The sequence below is a fragment of the Frieseomelitta varia genome, unplaced genomic scaffold (assembly GCF_011392965.1).
Source record: "Frieseomelitta varia isolate USP_RPSP 00005682 unplaced genomic scaffold, Fvar_1.2 scaffold_133, whole genome shotgun sequence".
NCBI classification, from domain to species: domain Eukaryota; kingdom Metazoa; phylum Arthropoda; class Insecta; order Hymenoptera; family Apidae; genus Frieseomelitta; species Frieseomelitta varia.
Window position 1 is genome coordinate 141,923 of NW_025109006.1, and position 21,750 is coordinate 163,672.

A 21,750-nucleotide genomic window follows, 5' to 3' on the forward strand; every position below is an offset into this window, starting at 1 on the left:
TTAAATATATTAATATTTAATATCAAATAAATATATATATATAAATATAATGTAAATATTTAATATTTAGATATTTTTAATATATATTTTATATAATATAATATAAATATTGTATTATAATAAAATATTTATAATATAATATAAATATTTATATTATATTATATTATAAATATATAAATGTAATGAAAATATTTAATATTTATATAATGTATTTTTAATATATATTTTATATTTTATATAATATAATATAAATATTGTATTATAATAAAATATTTATAATATAACAATATAAATATTTATATTATATTATATAATAAGTATATAAATGTAATGAAAGTATTTAATATTTATATAATGTATTTTTAATATATATTTTATATTTTATATAATATAATATATTGTATTATAATAAAATATTTATAATAATACAAATATTGTGTTATAATAAAATATTTATAATAATATAAATATTGTATTATATTATATATGTTAATAAATATATAAATATTATATATAATAATAAATATTTATATTTATATTACATTATATTAATAAATATATTGAATCTCAGCTCAACCATAAAACTTGAATATGAAAATAAAATGAAAAAGATGCTTCACTGGAAAATAAGGGTCAGTCGCTAATCAAATAACGCTGAAAAATTAAAGGAAAAAATATCGCGGAATCTAATATCTATACTGTTCCATTTTATCCATCTGCGTTTTGCTCGTGATTGTCCAAAATACTTTACAGACTATTTTCACAAACGATAGATTTATGCACGATTCAGATTGTGAATTGTCATTGTCAACGCTGTCAACAAATATTCCCGTAAAACTTCTAAAAACGTTGCTTTCTGCCGACAGGTGCAATAAATCTTGATTTCGGGAGCACTGCGCGCGCCGTAAGCAGGATCGAGGTCGTCGCCCACCTACTTACAGGTTAAACGCGTGGCGTTGTGTCGGATATTTCTGCGGGGCGTTCGTTCGTCCGCGTGAAATACCGCCGTGTTCCTGAGAAAAACTTGGCGCAGGATGTCCGTTTTTCCCTCCTCCCTTTGTCTTGCACGCTGCTTCCTGTGTCACACGCCGTTGAGCACGCTCGACGACGCCGCCGCCGTCGAGGGGGATCCTGGCGACACTCTTCGCACGTCCGGCGACCCGCCGAGCACCCTAATTGTTGCCACAACAGAGGGTCGCGTCGCGTAGGCGGAAGGGCTGTGAGACTCGAGTGGGCCACCCGCCGCTCTCGAAAACATCCAAAGTGCCCACGGAGATTCACCATCTCCGGGAAAGATTTACGCGCGTCTCTCCACTTCCTTGCTCGCGATTTTCCCCATTTCGAATTGGAATTCATGGCCAAATGGACGACGTCCACACATGCTCTACCACCGAACACACTAAACGTTGTGCTTTTTGACTTGAACACTTGCGTCTTCGTATCTTTCGAATATGTATTGTGATTTTCCAACAGGGGCACAACAAAATTAAATTTGACTTTCATTCGCGAACGTCACGCTTCTTTGTTCAGAAGCTTGTTTAGAGACCTTGCGATTAATGGTTAGAGATAATGCGATTAATTCTATTAAGGCTTCCTCCTTAGGCTTGAAATCAAAAATTCACTTTTTGAATTATAAGAATTATTTAATACGAATTTAAAACAAGGGGTGTGATAAGAATTATACGTCGCAACGAGGATTTTAGAAATGTTTGAGATGGAGCGTGGCTAAAGAAAAAAAAAAAAAGAATTGAGAACCACTGGTCTGAATTAATAAGATGTATTAACAAATGTAAATGTATAGTATTGTTTTGCAAATGTAGTGTATAAATATATAGAGTAACATATAAATAAACAATCGTAATCTGAAAGAGATTGTGATTTCTCTGTAGCAACAACAGACTTCGAAGTTATCGGTCAGCCATATTGAAAACTAACATAACCTCTTTCACGTATATTTATTGTTACTTCTTCGTACATTACACGATACTTACAACGAATAGTAAAACAACGAAATGGTATAAAATAATAAAAATGATGAATACACATTTCGTTTCTTATTTCGTTTATAAATAAATCATTCACGAACAAACCTATTCACTTGCCCATCGCGAAACTGTTCCCATACGGGCCGCTCAAACCCCCTTGCGCTGGCAACTGATTCGCGGACCATAACGAGCGACCGAACCGTATATATATTAATTCGTCGCTCTTTTCTCTTTTTCTTCTTTTGAAACTCGTCGGTATTAAGAAGTAACAAATTTATCATTTGTTTCGCCTGGGTCACAGATTTAAATGTACTTAAAAAAAACGTTGCAATTTGGGACGAAAAAATTCTCTACTCCAGCGCCAAGAGGTTAATAAAGGCGAAGTCGATTTAGCTCGAATCACGCAAACACACTCCGCTGTAAACGAATGGCGAATTTGTTTAAAACGAAGATGAAAGCGAGGAGTCTCGGTGGAAGAGAGTCGCGAGGAATGCGATAAAAAGGAGGCTCGAGGAATCAGGTTCCACGGTTCGACGACAGAGCGCACTCTGAGAAGTGGCTCGCCGCGACAATAGCGATCCGATATTACGTTACACACGAGAGAGAGAGAGAGAGAGAGAATGGTTCACGAGATCGGTGGCTTCGACGGTGGCCAAAGAACCGACCTTTTGCCTCCGCTGTTTATCGAAGGGCCGATTTCGTTCACCGGATCTGGTGTACGCCCCTCGTTCAATACCCCGAGAGCCGCCCCTTTTGTCGACGTCTCCCTTCGAGAAAACATTGTATCGAGTGACACGGATCTTCCGTTTTCGATCGTTCGTCCCGATTCCCGAACGGAAGAGCTGCTTCTCTCTCTCTCTCTCTCTCTCTCTGCCCGGGCAAATATAAAGCTCTCCTGGGCGAAATCGTTTGTTCCCAAAAAAGGGAACCAATCTTTTTCACAAAAGAGATCCGTACCGTCTCTCTCTCTCTTTCTCTCTCTCTCTCACACACGAGAGCTCGAAATTGTCTTCGAGCTTTGCTCTCGGTCGAATTGAACGTCGATACAGAGGGAATGTATGATCGATTACTTACGTTGTGTAGCTTGTAGTAGAGGCCGCACGCGTTGCACACTGGCTCTCCTGCCTGGTTCCTCCGCCAGAGCGTGGTGGTCGCGGTCTTGCAGTTGGCGCAGCTGGTGCCCGCCCGCCTCGCCGCGCTCTGCAGCGACAGTTTTGGAAAAAGAAAACACACAGATATCACACCTGTAACGCATTAACCACCGAGGCCGAGTCGCCGACCGAACGACGAATCCGCGATTTTCGTGGATCATCAGCGACTCGGGCTGTTTCGAACATCGAAAGGATCGAGAGGCACGCAAATAAATAAATAAATAAATAAAAAAAAAAAAAAAAAAAAAAAAAAAACGCCGGTAACTGAAGGTTTGTCCAAATTTTTTCGTGTATTTCAATGCAGATTTTCATATGATCGTGATTTGTTAAATTAATATCCCAAACTCTCGGTTTTCGTTCATCTGGACTGCTGTTGTCAATTATACGCTTGGAATTATGGTGTGGCAATTGTGATACAGTAGTTAATTGTAACTTTATTCGAAGTTCTTAAACTGAATTAATATATACCTTTATTAATATATATTGTAATTATATATATAATCTTATTAATATATATATATAATCTATTTTAACTTTATTCGAAGTTCTTAAACTGAAATAATATATACCCTTATTAACATATATTGGAATATACACCCTTTCGTCTCTCTTTTTAAAATTTTAAAATATTTGCAAATTTTGACAGACATACGCAGACTTTTGCGACCGGCTGTTAACCTTCTGTAAACAAAGTTTCGTTTATTTTTACGAGAGAGAAAATTTACGCGACTATTTCGATCAATCTAAAATTTGACGAAATACAATATTGTGAATCCTCGTGCAATATCGCTCTAGCCTAACCTAAAATTTGCCTCACCTATATATCAAACGAATATTTTATATACCTTCTCGCATTTGGCATCCTCAAGTTTCACAAACGAGTAAGAATAAAGTAAGAGAGTAACATTATCAAAATACGCAACTTTCAACGATCAACGACTTTTCTAACCTAACCCAAAGACCAATATAAAACTGTAACAACTATAATCCCCCCCCCCCCCCGGATTTGAAGAAGAAGGCGAAGGAACTCTCGCGTCGGGAAGGTTTCTTCTTTCCAGCTTTTCGCCCCCTCGCCGCGTGCAATTCGTGGAAGGAGAATCGAACAGCTTCCAGAATCAAGAAGCCACGAACCGAGTCGGGATCGCGTGAAATCGGCCGCCCTTAATCCCCCGCCGGTCCCATGGATTGGAAACGCGAGCCCGTGTTCCTACCTGTGAGCTCCGGATCACAGCCTCGTAAAAGGATCTCGGGAAGAGAGAAAAAGAGAGAGAGAGAGAGAGAAAGATACCTCGTCTCCTCTCCGCTACACCTGTTTCCCCATCGGCGAACGAGAACCATGGGACTCGTCCCGACAGTTACCGATCGCTTCGTGACAGCGCCGCTTCATGCAACTTTGTAGCACCGGGTGTGTATAAACAAAGAGACGCGCTCGATGAGTTTCTCAACACAATAGAACACGGGAGTTTACTGCTTACGCTCGCGCAGCGGCTGACGCGCATATCTTAAAACCTCTTAACGTTAGTAACCAATTCGCGGACCATAACGAGAGACCAAACCGTATGAAATAACTCGTCTTCTTTTTGAAATCGCTACATAGAAATTACCAAGAAGTGGTAAATTTATTATTTCGGTATACTTAAAACTGAGGAAATACTGCAATTATTGCAATAATTTTATTTTAAATACTTGCAATAATTTTATTTTAAATACTTGTAATAATTTTAAATACTAGCAATAATTTTATTTTAAATACTTGCAATAATTTTGTTTTAAATTATTGCAATAATTTTGTTTCAAATACTGCAAAATATTGCAGGTTAACCTCTTGCGCTTAGTAACTGGTTGACGGACCATAACGAGAGACCAAACCGTATACGATAACTCGTCTTCTTTTTGAATTCGTCGGTACATCGCTAGATAGAAATTACCAAGAAGTGGTAAATTTATTATTTCGGTATACTTAAAACTGAGGAAATACTGCAATTATTGCAATAATTTTATTTTAAATACTTGCAATAATTTTATTTTAAATACTTGTAATAATTTTAAATACTAGCAATAATTTTATTTTAAATACTTGCAATAATTTTATTTTAAATTATTGCAATAATTTTGTTTCAAATACTGCAAAATATTGCAGGTTAACCTCTTGCGCTTAGTAACTGGTTGACGGACCATAACGAGAGACCAAACCGTATACGATAACTCGTCTTCTTTTTTAATTCGTCGGTACATCGCTGGATAGAAATTACCAAGAAGTGGTAAATTTATTATTTCGGTATACTTAAAACTGAGGAAATACTGCAATTATTGCAATAATTTTATTTCAAATTATTGCAATAATTTTGTTTCAAATACTGCAATATATTGCAGGTTAACCTCTTGCTCTAGTAACTGGTTGACGGACCATAACGAGAGACCAAACCGTTTACAGTATACTCGTCTTCTTTTTGAATTCATCGGTACATCACTGGATAGAAATTACCAAGGAGCAATAAATTTAATATTATTTGTTTTGTTTGGATTATTTTTCAATACACTTAAAACTGAGGAAATACTGCAATTAGTTAAATATTGCAGGTTAACCTCTTGCGCTAGTAACTGGTTGACGGACCATAACGAGTGACCAAACCAGTGCACATAATTCGTCTTCTTCTTGAATTCAAAATTTTCTTTGAAGTATATTGAGATATAACCCAGGCAAAACAAATAATAAATTTATCACCCCTTAGTAATTTCTATCCAGTGATGTACCAATGAATTCGACGGTTTGGTCACTCGTTATGGTCCGTCAACCAGTTACTGACGCAAGAGGTTAAAATAGTCGGCGTATCTTGAAATTTTCAATTGCATGTACACTCTATGCACGATTATAAAATGTCAAATATCTTTTTATCATGTTTGGGACAAATACGTATATAAAATATAATGTGTTAAATGATACACAGTTAATATCGACAAATGTCATAAATTGGCGCGCACAGAAACATGGAATTATTTTAATAGATTCCCTTTCAGCGTCATTGTCCCCATATGATATGTCATTTTATGAAAGTAAGATTTCTTTCTGAGATGTTGAATATTCATTGTGCATCTTTTCTGCACAAGTGCAGAAAAATTGCGTTTATTATACGCTTGGCTATTGAAAATGGCTATTGAACGCTAATTAATTCCTGTAACTTCTACGTAATCATATAACTATAAAACTCTTTTGTTAATGTGTCGACAGAATTTCATACAACGCGCGTAACATGTATCTCGTACATTTCACCTCTACCTATGCTCGTACATCTCTACCTTGTACATCTCTCGTCACATGCTTTTCACCGAGGAGCTGCGACGAGTTTCCGTTTGGAAAGTATCCTCCTCGATTTTCCATTCATCGGCCACTTAACCTCCAAACGAAAAGCAGGCCGGGTCGGGGTATTGTCGAGGCAGGGGAGGGCCCTCCTCTAATGGAAAACCGATTGAAAGCTGTTTGAGCGAAAACACGCCGCCGAAATTGCGCCCCCTTTGTACCCCCGTCACAATGCGTCTCTCGAGCGCGCGTGTCCACGAATATAAAATGTCCTCGCAACTGTTTTCCCTCTTTTTTCTTCCGTGTCTCTGCCTCGAGAGTCCTCGAGAGAAAAGTGAGAGAGAGAGAGAGAGAGAGAGAGAGGAGGGGTGTGTCCTTTCCTTGTGCCCCTTTGTCGTTCGCACAATGTAACCGTTTTCGCCTGTCTTCCCTCGACGGAAGAATCCGTGGCGGTTCCGGCGTAATTCTCGTAATCGTACGCTCCATCTCGTATCGTATTTCGTTTATTTTGTTCATTACGTGTAACTATCGGTGAACAGATTGAACTAATAATTCATCCGGAAGTGAGAGGAATTTAAATTTGAAAAGCTTCGAGTGCAATGTTGTGCACAGTAGATTGTACACGTATATAAATAGAAAAATTACAATTATTACGATAACGTGATTAATAATTGGAAAAATTGAAAAAAATCGTGGATCCAATTGTAAGAACGTTCGAAGGGAATGTGTAAATGACAATAAAAGCCGCGAGATTTTACGAGAGCTGATAAAATTTCTCGCCAGAATTAGACTTCTCTTGCTAGAAATTACGAAAAAGAAAAAAAACTCTGAACATGCGTTGTGTTTTCAATTATTTCCTCAACGAAACTTCCTACTTGAATGTTCTTCCTCCCTCTAGAAAATATCCAAGACGGAAAACTCTTTCAACTCGATCGCTCTTGAAATTCTCAATAATAACATTGCACTGAAACTTTACTTTAGTGGTACTTGAGGATTAAAACCCTCACTCGCGCTGGCAACTGAATTGCGGACCATAACGAGTGACCATAACAACGTGCAACACAACAAATAATTCGTCCGCTTTCTTTTCTGAAATATATATATATATAACGACGTCGCTTAGGATAGAAATTATTACTGAGAAGCAATAAACTTTTTACTGAAATCTACTTAAAACCTAGAGAAAGTGTAATTGTAGCGAAAAATGCTTCGGCGCAAGAGGTTAGAAAACTTTTACAATCGTTCAAGGCGTCGTCGCCGGGGAAAACGAAGCAACCATCGACGCGCGTGCAAGACTGTTTACACAGTCGGAGGGGTGGGTTGGACGCGGTGTGTAATCATGGCTTATCTGGCGGATCTTATCGGGGCTGGCGCGTAGCAAAAGGGGTCTCCTCTTCTGCAGGGTGCTCCGGGCCCCGGCGAAAACCCCTCCGCGTGCAATCAATACGCGGAGAGCCCAGCTCATCAATATAGAGGCCCCTATCTGCTCTAGATCTTTCACACCCTCGCCGCGTCCAGCCTTTCACCTTCGCGCGCCGCCGGCCTCCGACACATGGCGGGCGCTTGAAAATCGTCCATGGCCTCCTAATGGTTATTAAACGAGCAAGAGAAAACGAAGCAACCGAACACACGAGCTCTCTCTCTCTCTCTCTCTCTCTCGTCTGGTAATCTTTTCCCCAGATGTAACACGTCCCCGTAAGAAAATCCCGGGGACTACAAATTTATTAATTAATATTATATTATATTTATGAATAAATATTATAAATCTATAGGGGTCATCAATCGTAGGTAATCTGTATGAAAACACTTAACAAAATTCAATAACGAAAAGAACTGGTACTTCATTGAACAATTACATATTTTCAGAGTAGTAGTACCCAAGTGATATGACGACGTGAATAAAATTGGCGATACTACAAGAAAGTTTTACACATTTGCATGCTAACGAGGATACATTTCACAAAATTCCTGATTATCTGACATTGTACGTATTTAAAAATAAGTTTAATTAAGTTTAAATAATTTTATAAAATATTAATTGTACAATTGCTCTAATATTTATTTCAATTGCATTTGCAGCAATTATTTGATTAATATGGAAGCATACTACGATATATAATACACTTTTGCTGTACAAAGTTGTGTCCTATCAAAGAACCTGCGGAATTATTGAAAAATTATAAAAATAATAACATATTCACTGTAAATGAAGAAATGAGACTTCAAAATTGTCAAGTACTGCGCCAATAATTTTTAAAATCAATATATATGTTCTACGTAATGACAGAAAATTTTATTTTTAGATTCTATGCAAATTTCAAAATTTCAACATCTACTGCATATACTAAAAACGTGCAGTTACCAAAGCTTGCGGAACAAGACAAAAATACAATCGAATTAAAGAATTTCAATGTGAATGCTCTGAACATCGAAAAAGAAGGTAAACATGGAGAGTAAAAAGAAAGAGAGGTACCATTTTGTAACTGTTTGGAAAGCCGCGACGACTTTTCTCAACCTGTGAATCGTAGGAATTATTGTTGCCTATTTATTCATTTCACTGAACGATGATCTTAGTATAAACAGAGATAGAAAGAGAGAGAGAGAGAGAGAACTGAGCTTCAATCGATTGGTCGATACTCTTTTCTCGAGCTAATTAGAACTGAACTCGAAAATTAAGTCGAGTCACGAATGTCAAGCAAGCTGAGCGATGTTACAAATGCGATTAATCGATGCGCGACGAACTGATTTGTACACGTTCAACTCTCGATGCGAGAATCCTCAAGAAATGCAAACTGATGGTGGTTGGTCATCCGAGGGCACGCAGTGCCACCGATTGGCCGTGTAATCGGCGTTTCACAGGGTGGCTGACAGAGGGTGGTAGTGGGGGGGGGGGGGGGCGATAGCCGAGCGATCTCTCGCGAGTCGACCGACAGAAGGGGGCGAAGGGGGCGAAGGGGGCGAAGGGGGGAACCGGTTACCCTCGAGGAGGCAACACAACCGCGCGGACACTGACGGATATGACATTTCTGAAGTTTGTGGCCATCCACGTTTCTCTTGTAACTCTCTTCGTTTTGCCCGCAACATCGCTCGGCTCCTTCGACGGTCCCTCCTCCCCCCTCGCGCCTTTTATTTCGATTCGATTTTTCTGCCGGTCTTGTTCCCCTTATTATCTCGTTTTGCTCGTCTCCGGGCCACGTCAGCTTGCGTCTCTCTTCCCGGGTCGCTGGATTCACCGGCGCGTTTCGCTTGCATTTTATTTCGCCCTCTCTCTCTCTCTCTCTCTCTCTCTCTCTGTCCATCCCCGTCTGTTTCTCTCTCTCTCTTCGAATCGTGCTTTTATTTTTCCCCGTCCACTTTCTTACCGCCCCTTTTTCCTTCTCCAGCCAGAAGGAACAGCGCGCAGAGGGGCTCTCCCTCTTTCACGTTTGTTGCAAACGCCTATCATCATCGAGTCATTTCTCTCGAATTGACAAATTCGACAGTGGAGTTTTATTCGCTGTGTGTTTTACACGAAGTATCATCCAAGTGTCGGGAAAATATACTGTTTTCTCTACCTTTAAAATGTCTGAACAAAATGGGGAATTATTTTGAGAAGTGTTGTTCCAAATTTTCGAGCGTTGAATTCTCTGTTTAATTAAGAAATCTTAGTAAGTATATATATACTTAGTAATGTCATATATAATATATCATTACTTATATTATTATAATATATAATACTATAATACTATAATAATATAATATACTATTATAATATATAATATTAGTAATATTATATATATATATGTATATATATATTAATAAACTAATACTAATACTATATAATAATATATACTAATACTATAATATTATAATAATATAATATACTATTATAATATATAATATTAATTAGTAATATTATATATATATATAATATATAATATTACTAAGTAATATATATATTATCTCGGTTTGAAGAAAGAAATCTTTATTTATATATTTGTATTATTTTTTTATTAATACTATATATATTAATTAATTTTATATCAATACTTGTGTATTATTTATAGTATATCAGTATATTTATAGTGTTTATATTAATGTATTAACCGAAACTAATATATATTAATATATTTTTATATCTTTGTCTGAATATTTGTGTATTTTACAAAGTATCATCTAAATCTCAAAAAATATACTGTTTTGTACCTTTAAAATATTTGAGCAAAGATTATCAATTGGTCGTTTTGACTATTTTTATGGTTAGGTAGTTCTAGTGCTAAAATAAGAAATTATTTTCGGGGACGTTAAAATTAAGATGATCCATGATTATCAGAGATATTAAAATGAAAAAAAAAAAGGTAGAAAATCTGTAAAAATACAAGCTTTTTATATTTCGCGAACAATCATTCAAATCTTCAAAAACATACTGTTTTTATATCAGTAAAATATCTGATAAAAATTATTATTTAATTATTGGCCATTTTGATAATTCTAGATGAACAGGGGTGAATTTTTTTTGGGGGGGGGGGGGTTAGATTTAGATTAGGTTACACTACAACACTAAAACTACTAGCGACCAAAGCATAAAATTTCCACTTCGTAGTTAGTACATAATTTTTTAACTTTGTTAATCGAATGCAGTTTAACAGTTCAGTGAACTGCATCCACTCGTAGAATTCTCAATCATTTATACACTAATCCGCCAATTTTACACCACACTATAGTAATTAAACGCTTCTATCTCACTAACTTGTGCTAGATTTGTTGTATTTCCCAGTGTCGCGACTGCCAAGATTATCAACGACAGAAAATGTGATACCTGTGAGAATGATGGCCACCTCTATTAATTAACTTTACGTGGACCTTGAACTATCAAATAAGTATAAAACACAGTACGACACATGGTCATAATACATACCACGTGGGAAAATTCTAAAAGTGAGATTCGAAAGCTAAAAACACTGGAAAGAACATAATAATCGCTGGTCTAAATTCGCGTCCTATGGGCATCGAATTAAATTTTATCATTAGCCTATTAATATAATATAATAAATTGATTATTAATTAATTATTTACTTCAAAGCACGATATACCCTAAAATTTCATTATTAACTTATAGTGACGATTCTATTTGAGGATTGATCGTCACTAACAATCACTAAATCCCAAATTTTCCTCCGTTTTCTCTCTCTCTTTCTCTTTGTGCAAAAAAAAAAGGTTCTGGATTCGAGAATTCTCAATTTTTCGATGGAACCACGAAGCGTCGCGCGATTCCACGGAACCAGTCTTCTTCTCGCGGCCAATTCGATCAAGGCCGTCTCTCTCACGAAGGGGAATATCCTACGCAGTTCCAACCGCCTAATCGCTCAACAATGCGTGCACGGGTGTCCCGGTTGAGCAGTCGCTCGTTTCTCCTCGCCGAAAGGATCCTTTTCTCATCGGAGGCTGCTGCCTCGCCGGCGAGTTTATTTTCGAAAGCTGTCCGTGTACCAATGTTAACATGCATCGTAATCCGAAGGAAACTAGTCATCGACTCTCGTCTCCTAGCAACGATCGTTCAACATGACCTCATCATACTAATCGTTAGCTCATTGCCGTTAATCTCTTGAATAAATCTTTCTCCTATGTATTACAGAGTTTTTCAAACTTTCATTAGCATCCAGAGGTATTATAAATAAATATAAATAGGCACTGGGGGGGATTTTTATAGATATCGTGATAGCAGACAGAAAATATACAAAACGCCAGAGATAAATATTTTGTTAAAATAAAGACAATATATATTTATATAAATATAATAAAGAATATTTTGTTAAAATATATATTTCAAACTAATAAATATTTTTTAATGTTATTATAAATATATAATGTTATTGTTTAAATATTATTCCTTGTTGTTTAATTGTTGTCAGAAAAGCGAAAGAATACAAAAATCCACCAATGTAGTTGTTATAGTAATTTATTGTGGGAGCGCCATGAATCGCCACACGAAAATATATAAAACACCAGAAATGAATATTTTATTAAAATAAACATTATATTTATATAAATATAATGTTTTATTAAAATTAATATTTTAAACTTATATTTTTTAATATTATTATAAATATATAATATTATTATTCAAATATTACTTCTTGTTGTTTAATTGTTTCCAGAAAAGCAATAGAATATAAAAATCCACAATCTAGTTGTTATAGTAATTTATTGTGGGAACGCCATGAGCACCCACACTAAAATATATAAAACACCAGAGATAAATATTTTGTTAAAATAAGCATAATATATATTTATATAAATATAATAAATAATATTTTGATAAATAATACTATTATTTATTAAAATAAATATTTCAAACTAATAATATTATATTAAAAATAATATTATTAAAATATTATTATTAAAAATAATATTATTAAAATAATATTATTTTTTGATAAATAATATTATTACTTATTAAAATAAATATTTCAAACTAATAAATATTTTTTATTATTATTATAAATATATAATATGATTATTTAAATATTACTTTAAATATTACTTGTTTCCAGAAAAGCAATAGAATATAAAAATCCACAATCTAGTTGTTGTAGTAATTTATTGTGGGAGCGCCATGAGCACCCACACTAAAATATATAAAACACCAGAGATAAATACTTTGTTAAAATAAGCATAATATATATTTATATAAATATAATAAACAATATTTTGTAAAAATATATATTTCAAACTAATAAATATTTTTTAATATTATTGTAAATATATAATATGATTATTTAAATATTACTTCTTGTTGTTTAATTGTTTCCAGAAAAGCGAAAGAATACAAAAATCCACAATCTAGTTATGTTACAGTAATTTATTGTGAGAGCGTCATGAGCAATCCAGATTAATTAATAAACATATCGATCATTTCAAAGTGTTATCTCGTATCACGGAAACATTCCATAAAAAGAAATTGATTAAAAGCAATTGAAATATTGTACCGTATTGAACCCAGCATTACATCCAACGAGCATATAACATTGAAACGAGCCACTATCATACCGCTATCATACCGATGCCTAAGTATCTACATAAAAACCTTTGTAAACCAAAAGCGCGAGTACGACTACAAACGAAACGATCGATAAACTACATCGGTAACAAGTATCGAGAAAAGAAAAAAAAGAAACGCGCGCTCGATACATCGTTCGATACGAAAGAAAGCTCACGTTCGGACGATCCATCCGGGAGAGAGAATCTAATATACGAAGAGGCGGGTTCGGCGATGGAAAAGGACGGGGCGTGATCCGTAGGAAACCGGATCGTACGTGACTCGGGACGATTTTTCAAAGTTAATTGCCAGCGAGTTATCGATCGCTCGTGACAGACGGCGCGGGAGTAATTATTACCGTTGGGCCGGCCTGTGCTCCAGTATCCGACCGGAACTCCTTGGCTGCCGAACTCGCCTCGCGACCGCTTGATGTGTCCTTCTTCTTTCGCATTTTAACCACTTTCGCGGGGAACCCCGCTTGCATAATAGCCGGTCCATCGGGGAATCGAATGTTGTGGCCGTGTGTCGCGCGTCACTCTCTCTCTTTAAGCCCCCTCAACAATATTATACAATATACGTTTATCTTGAAAGTGGCCATTATTTTTGCGTTTTGATAAATTTAAAACTATTTGCAACTGATAAACACGGCGGTACAATTGTGGTTTTTTGTGGTGCTTTCTAATGGTGTATAATTTACCAATACAATTGGCACGATAAACATTGTTTGGAAACTAACACATTTAACACAAATGGACTTAGGTCAGTTTCAGAATAAGAATCTTTATCATATTATTAACCAGCTAATTTTCTGCGTGTAATACCATGGCAATTTTAAATATATTAGTTTATTTGTTTAGAAAATATAACGTAGAAATGTTAGCTTTTTAATATTAATGTTAATGTTATAATATTATATATATTATATTAATATTAATATTATAATATTATGTATATTATATTAATATTAATATTATAATATTACATTAATAGCTTCTTAATATTAATAAAATATTTAATTTTTTAATAGACCTTTCAAATAAGAATCTTTATCATTCTATTAACCTGCTAATTTTCTGCGCATAATACCTTAATAGCAAATTTAAACATAGTTACAATTTGTTTAGAAACGAAAAAATAACGTAGAAATGTTAGCTTTTTAATATTATATTAATATTAATATTATAATATTATATATATTATATTAATATTAATATTATATCAATAGCTTTTTAATATTATTAAAATATTTAATTTTTTAACAGACCACTCTCAAAATAAGAATCTTTATCATTCTATTAACCTGCTAATTTTCTGCGTATAATACCTTAGCAATTTTAAATATATTAGTTACAATTTGTTTAGAAACGAAAAAATAACGTAGAAATGTTAGCTTTTTAATAACTTTAATTAAAACTGGCTTCTTAATATTATAAATTAATTAAAACTAGCTTTTTAATATTGTATTAATATTATAATATTATATATATTTTATTAATATTAATATTAATATTATAATACTATATATATTTTATTAATATTAATATTATATTAATAGCTTTTTAATATTGATAAAATATTTAATTTTTTAATAGACCACTTTCAAAATAAGAATCTTTATCATTCTATTAACCTGCTAATTTTCTGCGTATGATACCTTAGCAACTTTAAATATATTAGTTACAATTTGTTTAGAAACGAAAAAATAACGTAAAAATGTTAGCTTTTTAATAACTTTAATTAAAACTGGCTACTTAATATTATAAATTAATTAAAACTAGCTTTAATATTATATTAATATTAATATTATAATACTATATATATTATATTAATATTAATATTATAATACTATATATATTATATTAATATTATTATTATAATACTATATATATTTTATTAATATTAATATTATAATACTATATATATTTTATTAATATTAATATTATATAAACAGCTTTTTAATATTGATAAAATATTTAATTTGTTTAATAGACCACTTTCAAAATAAGAATCTTTATCATTCTATTAACCTGCTAATTTTCTGCTATCTATAATACCTTAGCAACTTTAAATATATTAGTTAAAATTTCTTTAGAAACGAAAAAATAACGTAGAAATGTTAGCTTTTTAATAGCTTTAATTAAAACTGCCTTTTTAATATTATATTAATATTAATATTATACTATATACATTATATTAATATTAATATTACATTAATAGCTTCTTAATATTAATAAAATATTTAATTTTTTTCAACAGACCACTTTCAAAATAAACGGCCCGTGTATAGTTCCGCGCTCGATAAATCTCTGCGGAAAGTGGCGGGCGCGCATGTCCCCGGATCGTGGTGCACAACGCGTTCCGCGAAAAACGGCCGATTCGGCGAAAGGCGGAATCGATCCGGATGAAAGACGCACTGTGAGCGCGGCACCGGCGGTCAGAGTACGCTCGTTAATCACTCTATCGGGTTAATTAATAACGCGGTGGATGGTGCACAACAGACGCATCTCGCGTGGTTACGTGGCTGTATCTATCGCCAGCCGATTCTCGTTTCCTTTTCCTCTCCGGGCCGCGTCCCGTTATCGCGCTACCGATATACCATTAACCTGAAATCACGTGGCCGGATCTCCCCCACGCGCTGATGTGAATTATCACGTTCCCGAAATTCTAAACTACACGTGTGCCGAAGACGCGATTGAGACCAAAATGTATATTGCACCGCTTCGAGCACTTGCCGTGTACATTGTATACTGTATCGAATTGTGGTTCGAGTACTCGAGTTGTCTGATCTCTTCTACTCTCTGAATCCCTTAAGCGTTTTGTTCTATTTTGAGAATTTGCACTGGTGTGCTTCATTATTCCTAGAGAACACTCGACATGGAAACAGAGTAAATGCACTTTGCTAAGACTGAGTTAAATGATAACAAAATGATAAATTTCATTTTATGGCGTTGTTTTTGAAAAAATTTTAATTTAATGTTTAGTTTGTTTTAATTTTACTTTATTTTTTTTTTTTGTTTCGTTGCCTTGAAACATCCTAAAATGTGCTAAAATTACATATACAATCTGTTTTTTACCTTAAACAAAAAAATTACATCTTTTCATGACGAGTATACTCGATACAAACGCTTGAGGGGTTAACCTGTAGTACGCAGTAAATCATCACGACGTTCACTTTAATTGGCAAGTGAAAGATGTACGTACACAACGATGAACAATTACTAAAACTATCACTGAAAATTCCTTTTCGTAACTTCAATATTAAAAATAGGATTGATAATGCTAGTAACTTAAAATCGATAATACTAGTGGTAATTTATTATGGATACATCTGTATTGCGAAAAGCGCGCGGGAGGAGAGGGAGGGTTCCAGCCGAAACAGGGAGCGGTAGTTTATCTAGATCTATTAATAAGCGTATCCCATTGTATCTAAGCGACCGTTAAATTATCAATTGCATAAAAAATTATCAATTACAAAACCCCCCCAACAATGTTAATTGATCGAGAAGAATGGCAAATAAAACGTCGGCCTTTTATAGGTTATGTCCAACAATCTTATAGGTTATGTCTAATCCATATAGGTTATGTCTAATCCTTATAAATTATGTCTAATCCATAGGTCAAGGGTTTATTCTATAGGATCAATTTTATAGGTTATGTCTAACAATCTTATAGATTGTCTATTTTATAGGTTAACCACTTGCGCTGGCAACTGATTGCGGACCATAACGAGTGACCGTATATCGTATACAATAACTGGCCGCTTTCTTTTCGAACTCGTCGTTACGATGACATTACTGGATAAAAATTATTGAGAAGGCTAATAAATTTATCGTTCGTTTTGCCCGGGTTATACTTGAATATACTTAAAACTGAGAAAATATTGCAATTTTCGGGGACACGAAGTTCTCGACATGCGCGGCACGTCATTCCAGCGCGAGAGGTTAAGATTAATTTTATAGGTTATGTCTAACGTATCTTTCTGAAATTTTAACAGGTTTCCAATATTTGACGAATCATTATACAGGTTTTGTTTCGTAACTTGTGGGACGCACTTCGAGAGCTGATTGTACGCCTAAAAATAATGAAAAGAAGTCATATATATATGTCCTCTCTGTTTATGAGATATAATGAATTTTCTGTTTTAATTACTTTTACAAAAGATGCTCGAAATGACCAGCTTGCATTTGAAGACAAGCCTGCACGCGTTAACTCTATCTATCATTCCTGGTGTTTCTCGAATTTGTCGGAAGCCTTGCTCTATTCTATTTCGTAGTATTTCAGCATGTTCAATCGATGTTGCGTATACGATAGATTTTAAATGTCCCCACTAATGAAAATCTAATGGATTCAAATCCGGTGAACGAGCAGGCCCATGCAACAGGACCTCCACGACCAATCCATTTATTTGCAAAGCGTTGATTAAAAAATTGCCTAGCTACTCGGCTAAAATGCGTGCTCCACGTACAAAGTCTAATACCAACTGGAATTTCCTCTAATATTTCGTGTAAACGCGTGCTTAAAAAATCAACGTACTTTCTGCTTGTTAGTTTCCCATCAAGAAAAAAAGGTCCAATTAAAAATTTATCAATTATTCCTGCCCATACTTTGTTTAAACTAAACTGGCGTTGATGTCTCGAACGCACAATAACATGTGCGTTTCCTTCATCCCAGTTATTATGATTATTATGAAAATTGAATATACCATCCCTGGTAAGACTAGCTTACTAGAGTTTGCTCTGTTTATAAAAATTCATTGTATCTCATAGACGAAGACAGCTAGGACATATATTTACACGACTTTTTCTTCATTATTTTTAGGCGTACAATTACGAAACACCCTGTATGCATATCATAGCACACCATAGTTTATACTCGTGTCTCGGAATTTCTGAACAGGGCAAAAAAAAAAAACAATTTACAAACGGGACGTTCGTAACAATGATGGATATTAGAAATTCTAAAAAAAACAGCGCCCGATGCAATTGTTCGGCGAACGAAACGGGGCCAGTTTAAGAACGCGGGTGTCTCTCTCTTTCTCTTTCTCCCTTTCTCCACCGATTTTATTTATTCCCCTACCACCGCCGCGGCCGGGCCCGTGCATCGGCATACGAAGCAATTTGTATCCCGATGAGAGAACAATGTTTGTATCGAGGTTGTATCGGCGCACTCCCTCCCTCCCCGCTTCTAGTCACGATTTAGTCAAGGATACCGCACGGAGATCGTTATCGGGGCTACGCTCGTAAAACGATCGTTTACTCGTCGTACTCGTACCGAACCGGCCGGAAAAGTCTCGATCTCGGCCGGTCCCGGGGCCCTGGTAGGTAATCCTCTGCCGATTTACAGCGATTCTCTTTGAAAACAATGGGGAGGGGCATCGCGATTCGACGCGCAGTTCCCTCGCGGCGAGCCGAGACCGCTCACCAACCCGGGACCCTGATTTTATTTTAATTGCGTTTCCGATCCTACGCGCTGATCGCATCGCCCGGCCGTGATATATATATATATATATATATATATATATATATATATACGCGATAATTTATGCCTCGTGATTTCCAGCCAGGGAACTATGCGATACAATAGAGCGAGGCCATTGTGTTTTGCAAAGCCGCGTTCTCGAAATTTTCCGAAATTTCACACGATCGAAAGCGAGAGACTAGACTAGACTAACTGAAACACGTCGGGATTAATTGAGAGGCACAAACGCAAGGGAGAGCTAACGAGATTTTGATTGGTCTCTAAATTTATAAACACACGCATACATATAGGATACATAGAGGATGGCCACTGGAAGAACTGAAAGTTTTGAAAAAATTATATCTTGTTCGTTTTCAATCTTTTGGTGGTTTTTTTTGGAAATGATGGTCATTTGAGGGATGTTGCTTTTCACACATAATGCTGAAAGAAATTCATTAATTATATTTCCAAATAAAATAATTAAGAGAACGTGTGTTTGTAAGAGTTATTTTTGTTTTATATTGTTCAGTCTTTCAATGACCACCCTGTATATAAAGTTTAGGACATGTAACAAAGATCATGCAAGCTTTCGTTTATGTTATCTGGCAAGAAATCAATTCAAATCTTGAAAAATAAATAAATAAATATATGTATATATAGGATGACCACTGGAAGAACTGCAAGCTTTGAAAAAATTATATCTTGTTCATTTTCAATCTTTTGGTGGTTTTTTCTTTTTTGGAAATGATGGTCATTTGAGGAATGTTGTTTTTCACGCATAATGCTGAAAGAAATTCATTAATTATATTTCCAAATAAAATAATTAAGAGAATATGTGTTTGTAAGGGTTATTTTTGTTTTATATTGTTCAGTTTTTCAATGATCACCCTGTATATAAAGTTTAGGACGTGTAACAAAGATCATGCAAGCTTTCGTTTATGTATCTGGCAAGAAATCAATTCAATCTTGAAAAATAAATATATATATAACTCCACTAATTGTAATTACGTAATTGCTGATTCTGATCACTCTGGTAATTCTATTGTTAACGATATATATAAAATTTGAACGATACGTGTGTAACACCGTGTATATATAAAAAAATGAAAAAGTACAAAACAGAAGTGAGTAGATTAAAAAAAAAAAAAAAATAAGAACGGAGAGAAAATCAATAGAATAACGAAGACCGGATCTGAATGGATCCAGCGTTCACCAGTCGAGGATGAATACACTGCTCACAAAAATTAGGGGATATTTAAAACACGAATATGAAACGATAAAAAAAAGAAGCATCTGATTTTTTTTTATTAAACAAGAACATCAGGAAAGCAAACGACAAGTCAGAGAAAGATGTTCTTGCCAAATGGCGTTTAATACGGTTTGGTCACTCGTTACGGTCCGCAATCAGTTGCCAGCGCGAGTGGTTAATATATAAAAAAAAAAAAAAACAACCAAACGCCTCATATTCATTTTGAAATATCCCCTAATTTTTGTGTGAGCAGTATATTTCACAATTAACTCCTTGGACTGGACACACTTCTCGACTACTGTGCCTTAAGGTCGTGCAGATGCGAATAGAGCAAGCAGAAGACGCAAAAGTAAGCAACTATGTATGTGTGTGTGTGTATATATATATATAATGTGTGTGTATGTGGCCAAGCGTTATATATGTATTCGGCCAAAGCATTCGATGCAGAGACGTCGTACGCCTACCGGGGCCCACTACTCGCGCTGTGCACTTATACGCAGCCATACCAACCGCATAATACAACGCGTACCGTGGTGGTACCGTGGCAGCGTGCGCTTGTGACTGTGACAAGCAGTGGTACCACATTCCTAACACTAGCGCGCGCTCGACCCGCTCTCGGTGCACCGTTCTCCTTCCCCTTTTGTCTCTCTTTCTTCCGCCCCCTCCCGCCGCTCTCCTCTTTCCCGTTTCACGAGAGTCCTGGCCTACGGCTAGAGAAGGATACGAACGATGCGAGGGTCCGTGCAAAACACACGGATTTTTGGTCCGTGGCAAAACAAACGAGGCGAAGTCGCGCCAAGATCATCAACACAGTCGTTGCGCTCGGCCACGCGAAACACTCGTTCGCAATCGTTCGATTAATATTAACGACCCTCTGTGTGCTGCTCCTGCGTCCGACCGTCGACTGGTTTTCCCGTTTAGATTTTTCTTCCGACTCGTCGCATGCACGCCGTCTTACGCACTTTTTCTAATAATGGGAATTCCTTTCGGCGTGCGTCTTACGATCGAAACGGCAGATATACCCTCGCGGATAGCGACGGTATGAGAATAAACGAGATTCGTTTCAGTCGTTTTCGATCTTCGGCACGCTGAGGATTGTTAAACAGTTCGGCAGATAAAACAGAGTTTCGTCGAGTTGTGTTGTTAAAGTTGGTACGAGAATGGACTTTTGATATATAATTTTCTAAGAGAGATCACGAGTTGTTTTAAGGACTCTTATTCTGACGATTCGAAATGCTTAGTTAGTGTAATATTATAGTATTGCAACATTTCTAGTTCAATAAGTCCCGGAGTGTGTGTAATCTTGTCTTGCTTAAACAAAAGTTCTGTACAATCGTATACTGTACTGGACTATAATAGTATACTATGCTATACAATACTATAATAGTATGCCATACTATAATATAAAATAATAGCTATACTATATTACAGTAATATGCTATACTATACTATAATATAATAGCTATACTATAGTAGTATGCTATACTATACTATAATACTATGTTATACTATACTATAGTAGTATTCTACACTACGGTATAGCATAATATATACTATAATAGTATGCAGCACTATACTACACTATGATAGTA

General features: G+C 35.3%; 1 protein-coding gene across 1 annotated transcript in view; it reads right to left on the reverse strand.

Moving 5' to 3' along the window:
* LOC122530186 (GATA-binding factor C-like) overlaps nucleotides 1-21,750 on the reverse strand; it is a 75,725-nt gene that overhangs the window by 16,195 nt on the left and 37,780 nt on the right. Inside the window, exon 2 of the mRNA XM_043656930.1 lies at nucleotides 3,060-3,185. Within this exon, the coding sequence (XP_043512865.1) occupies nucleotides 3,060-3,185 (126 nt within the window). The remainder of the gene's footprint in view (nucleotides 1-3,059; nucleotides 3,186-21,750) is intronic.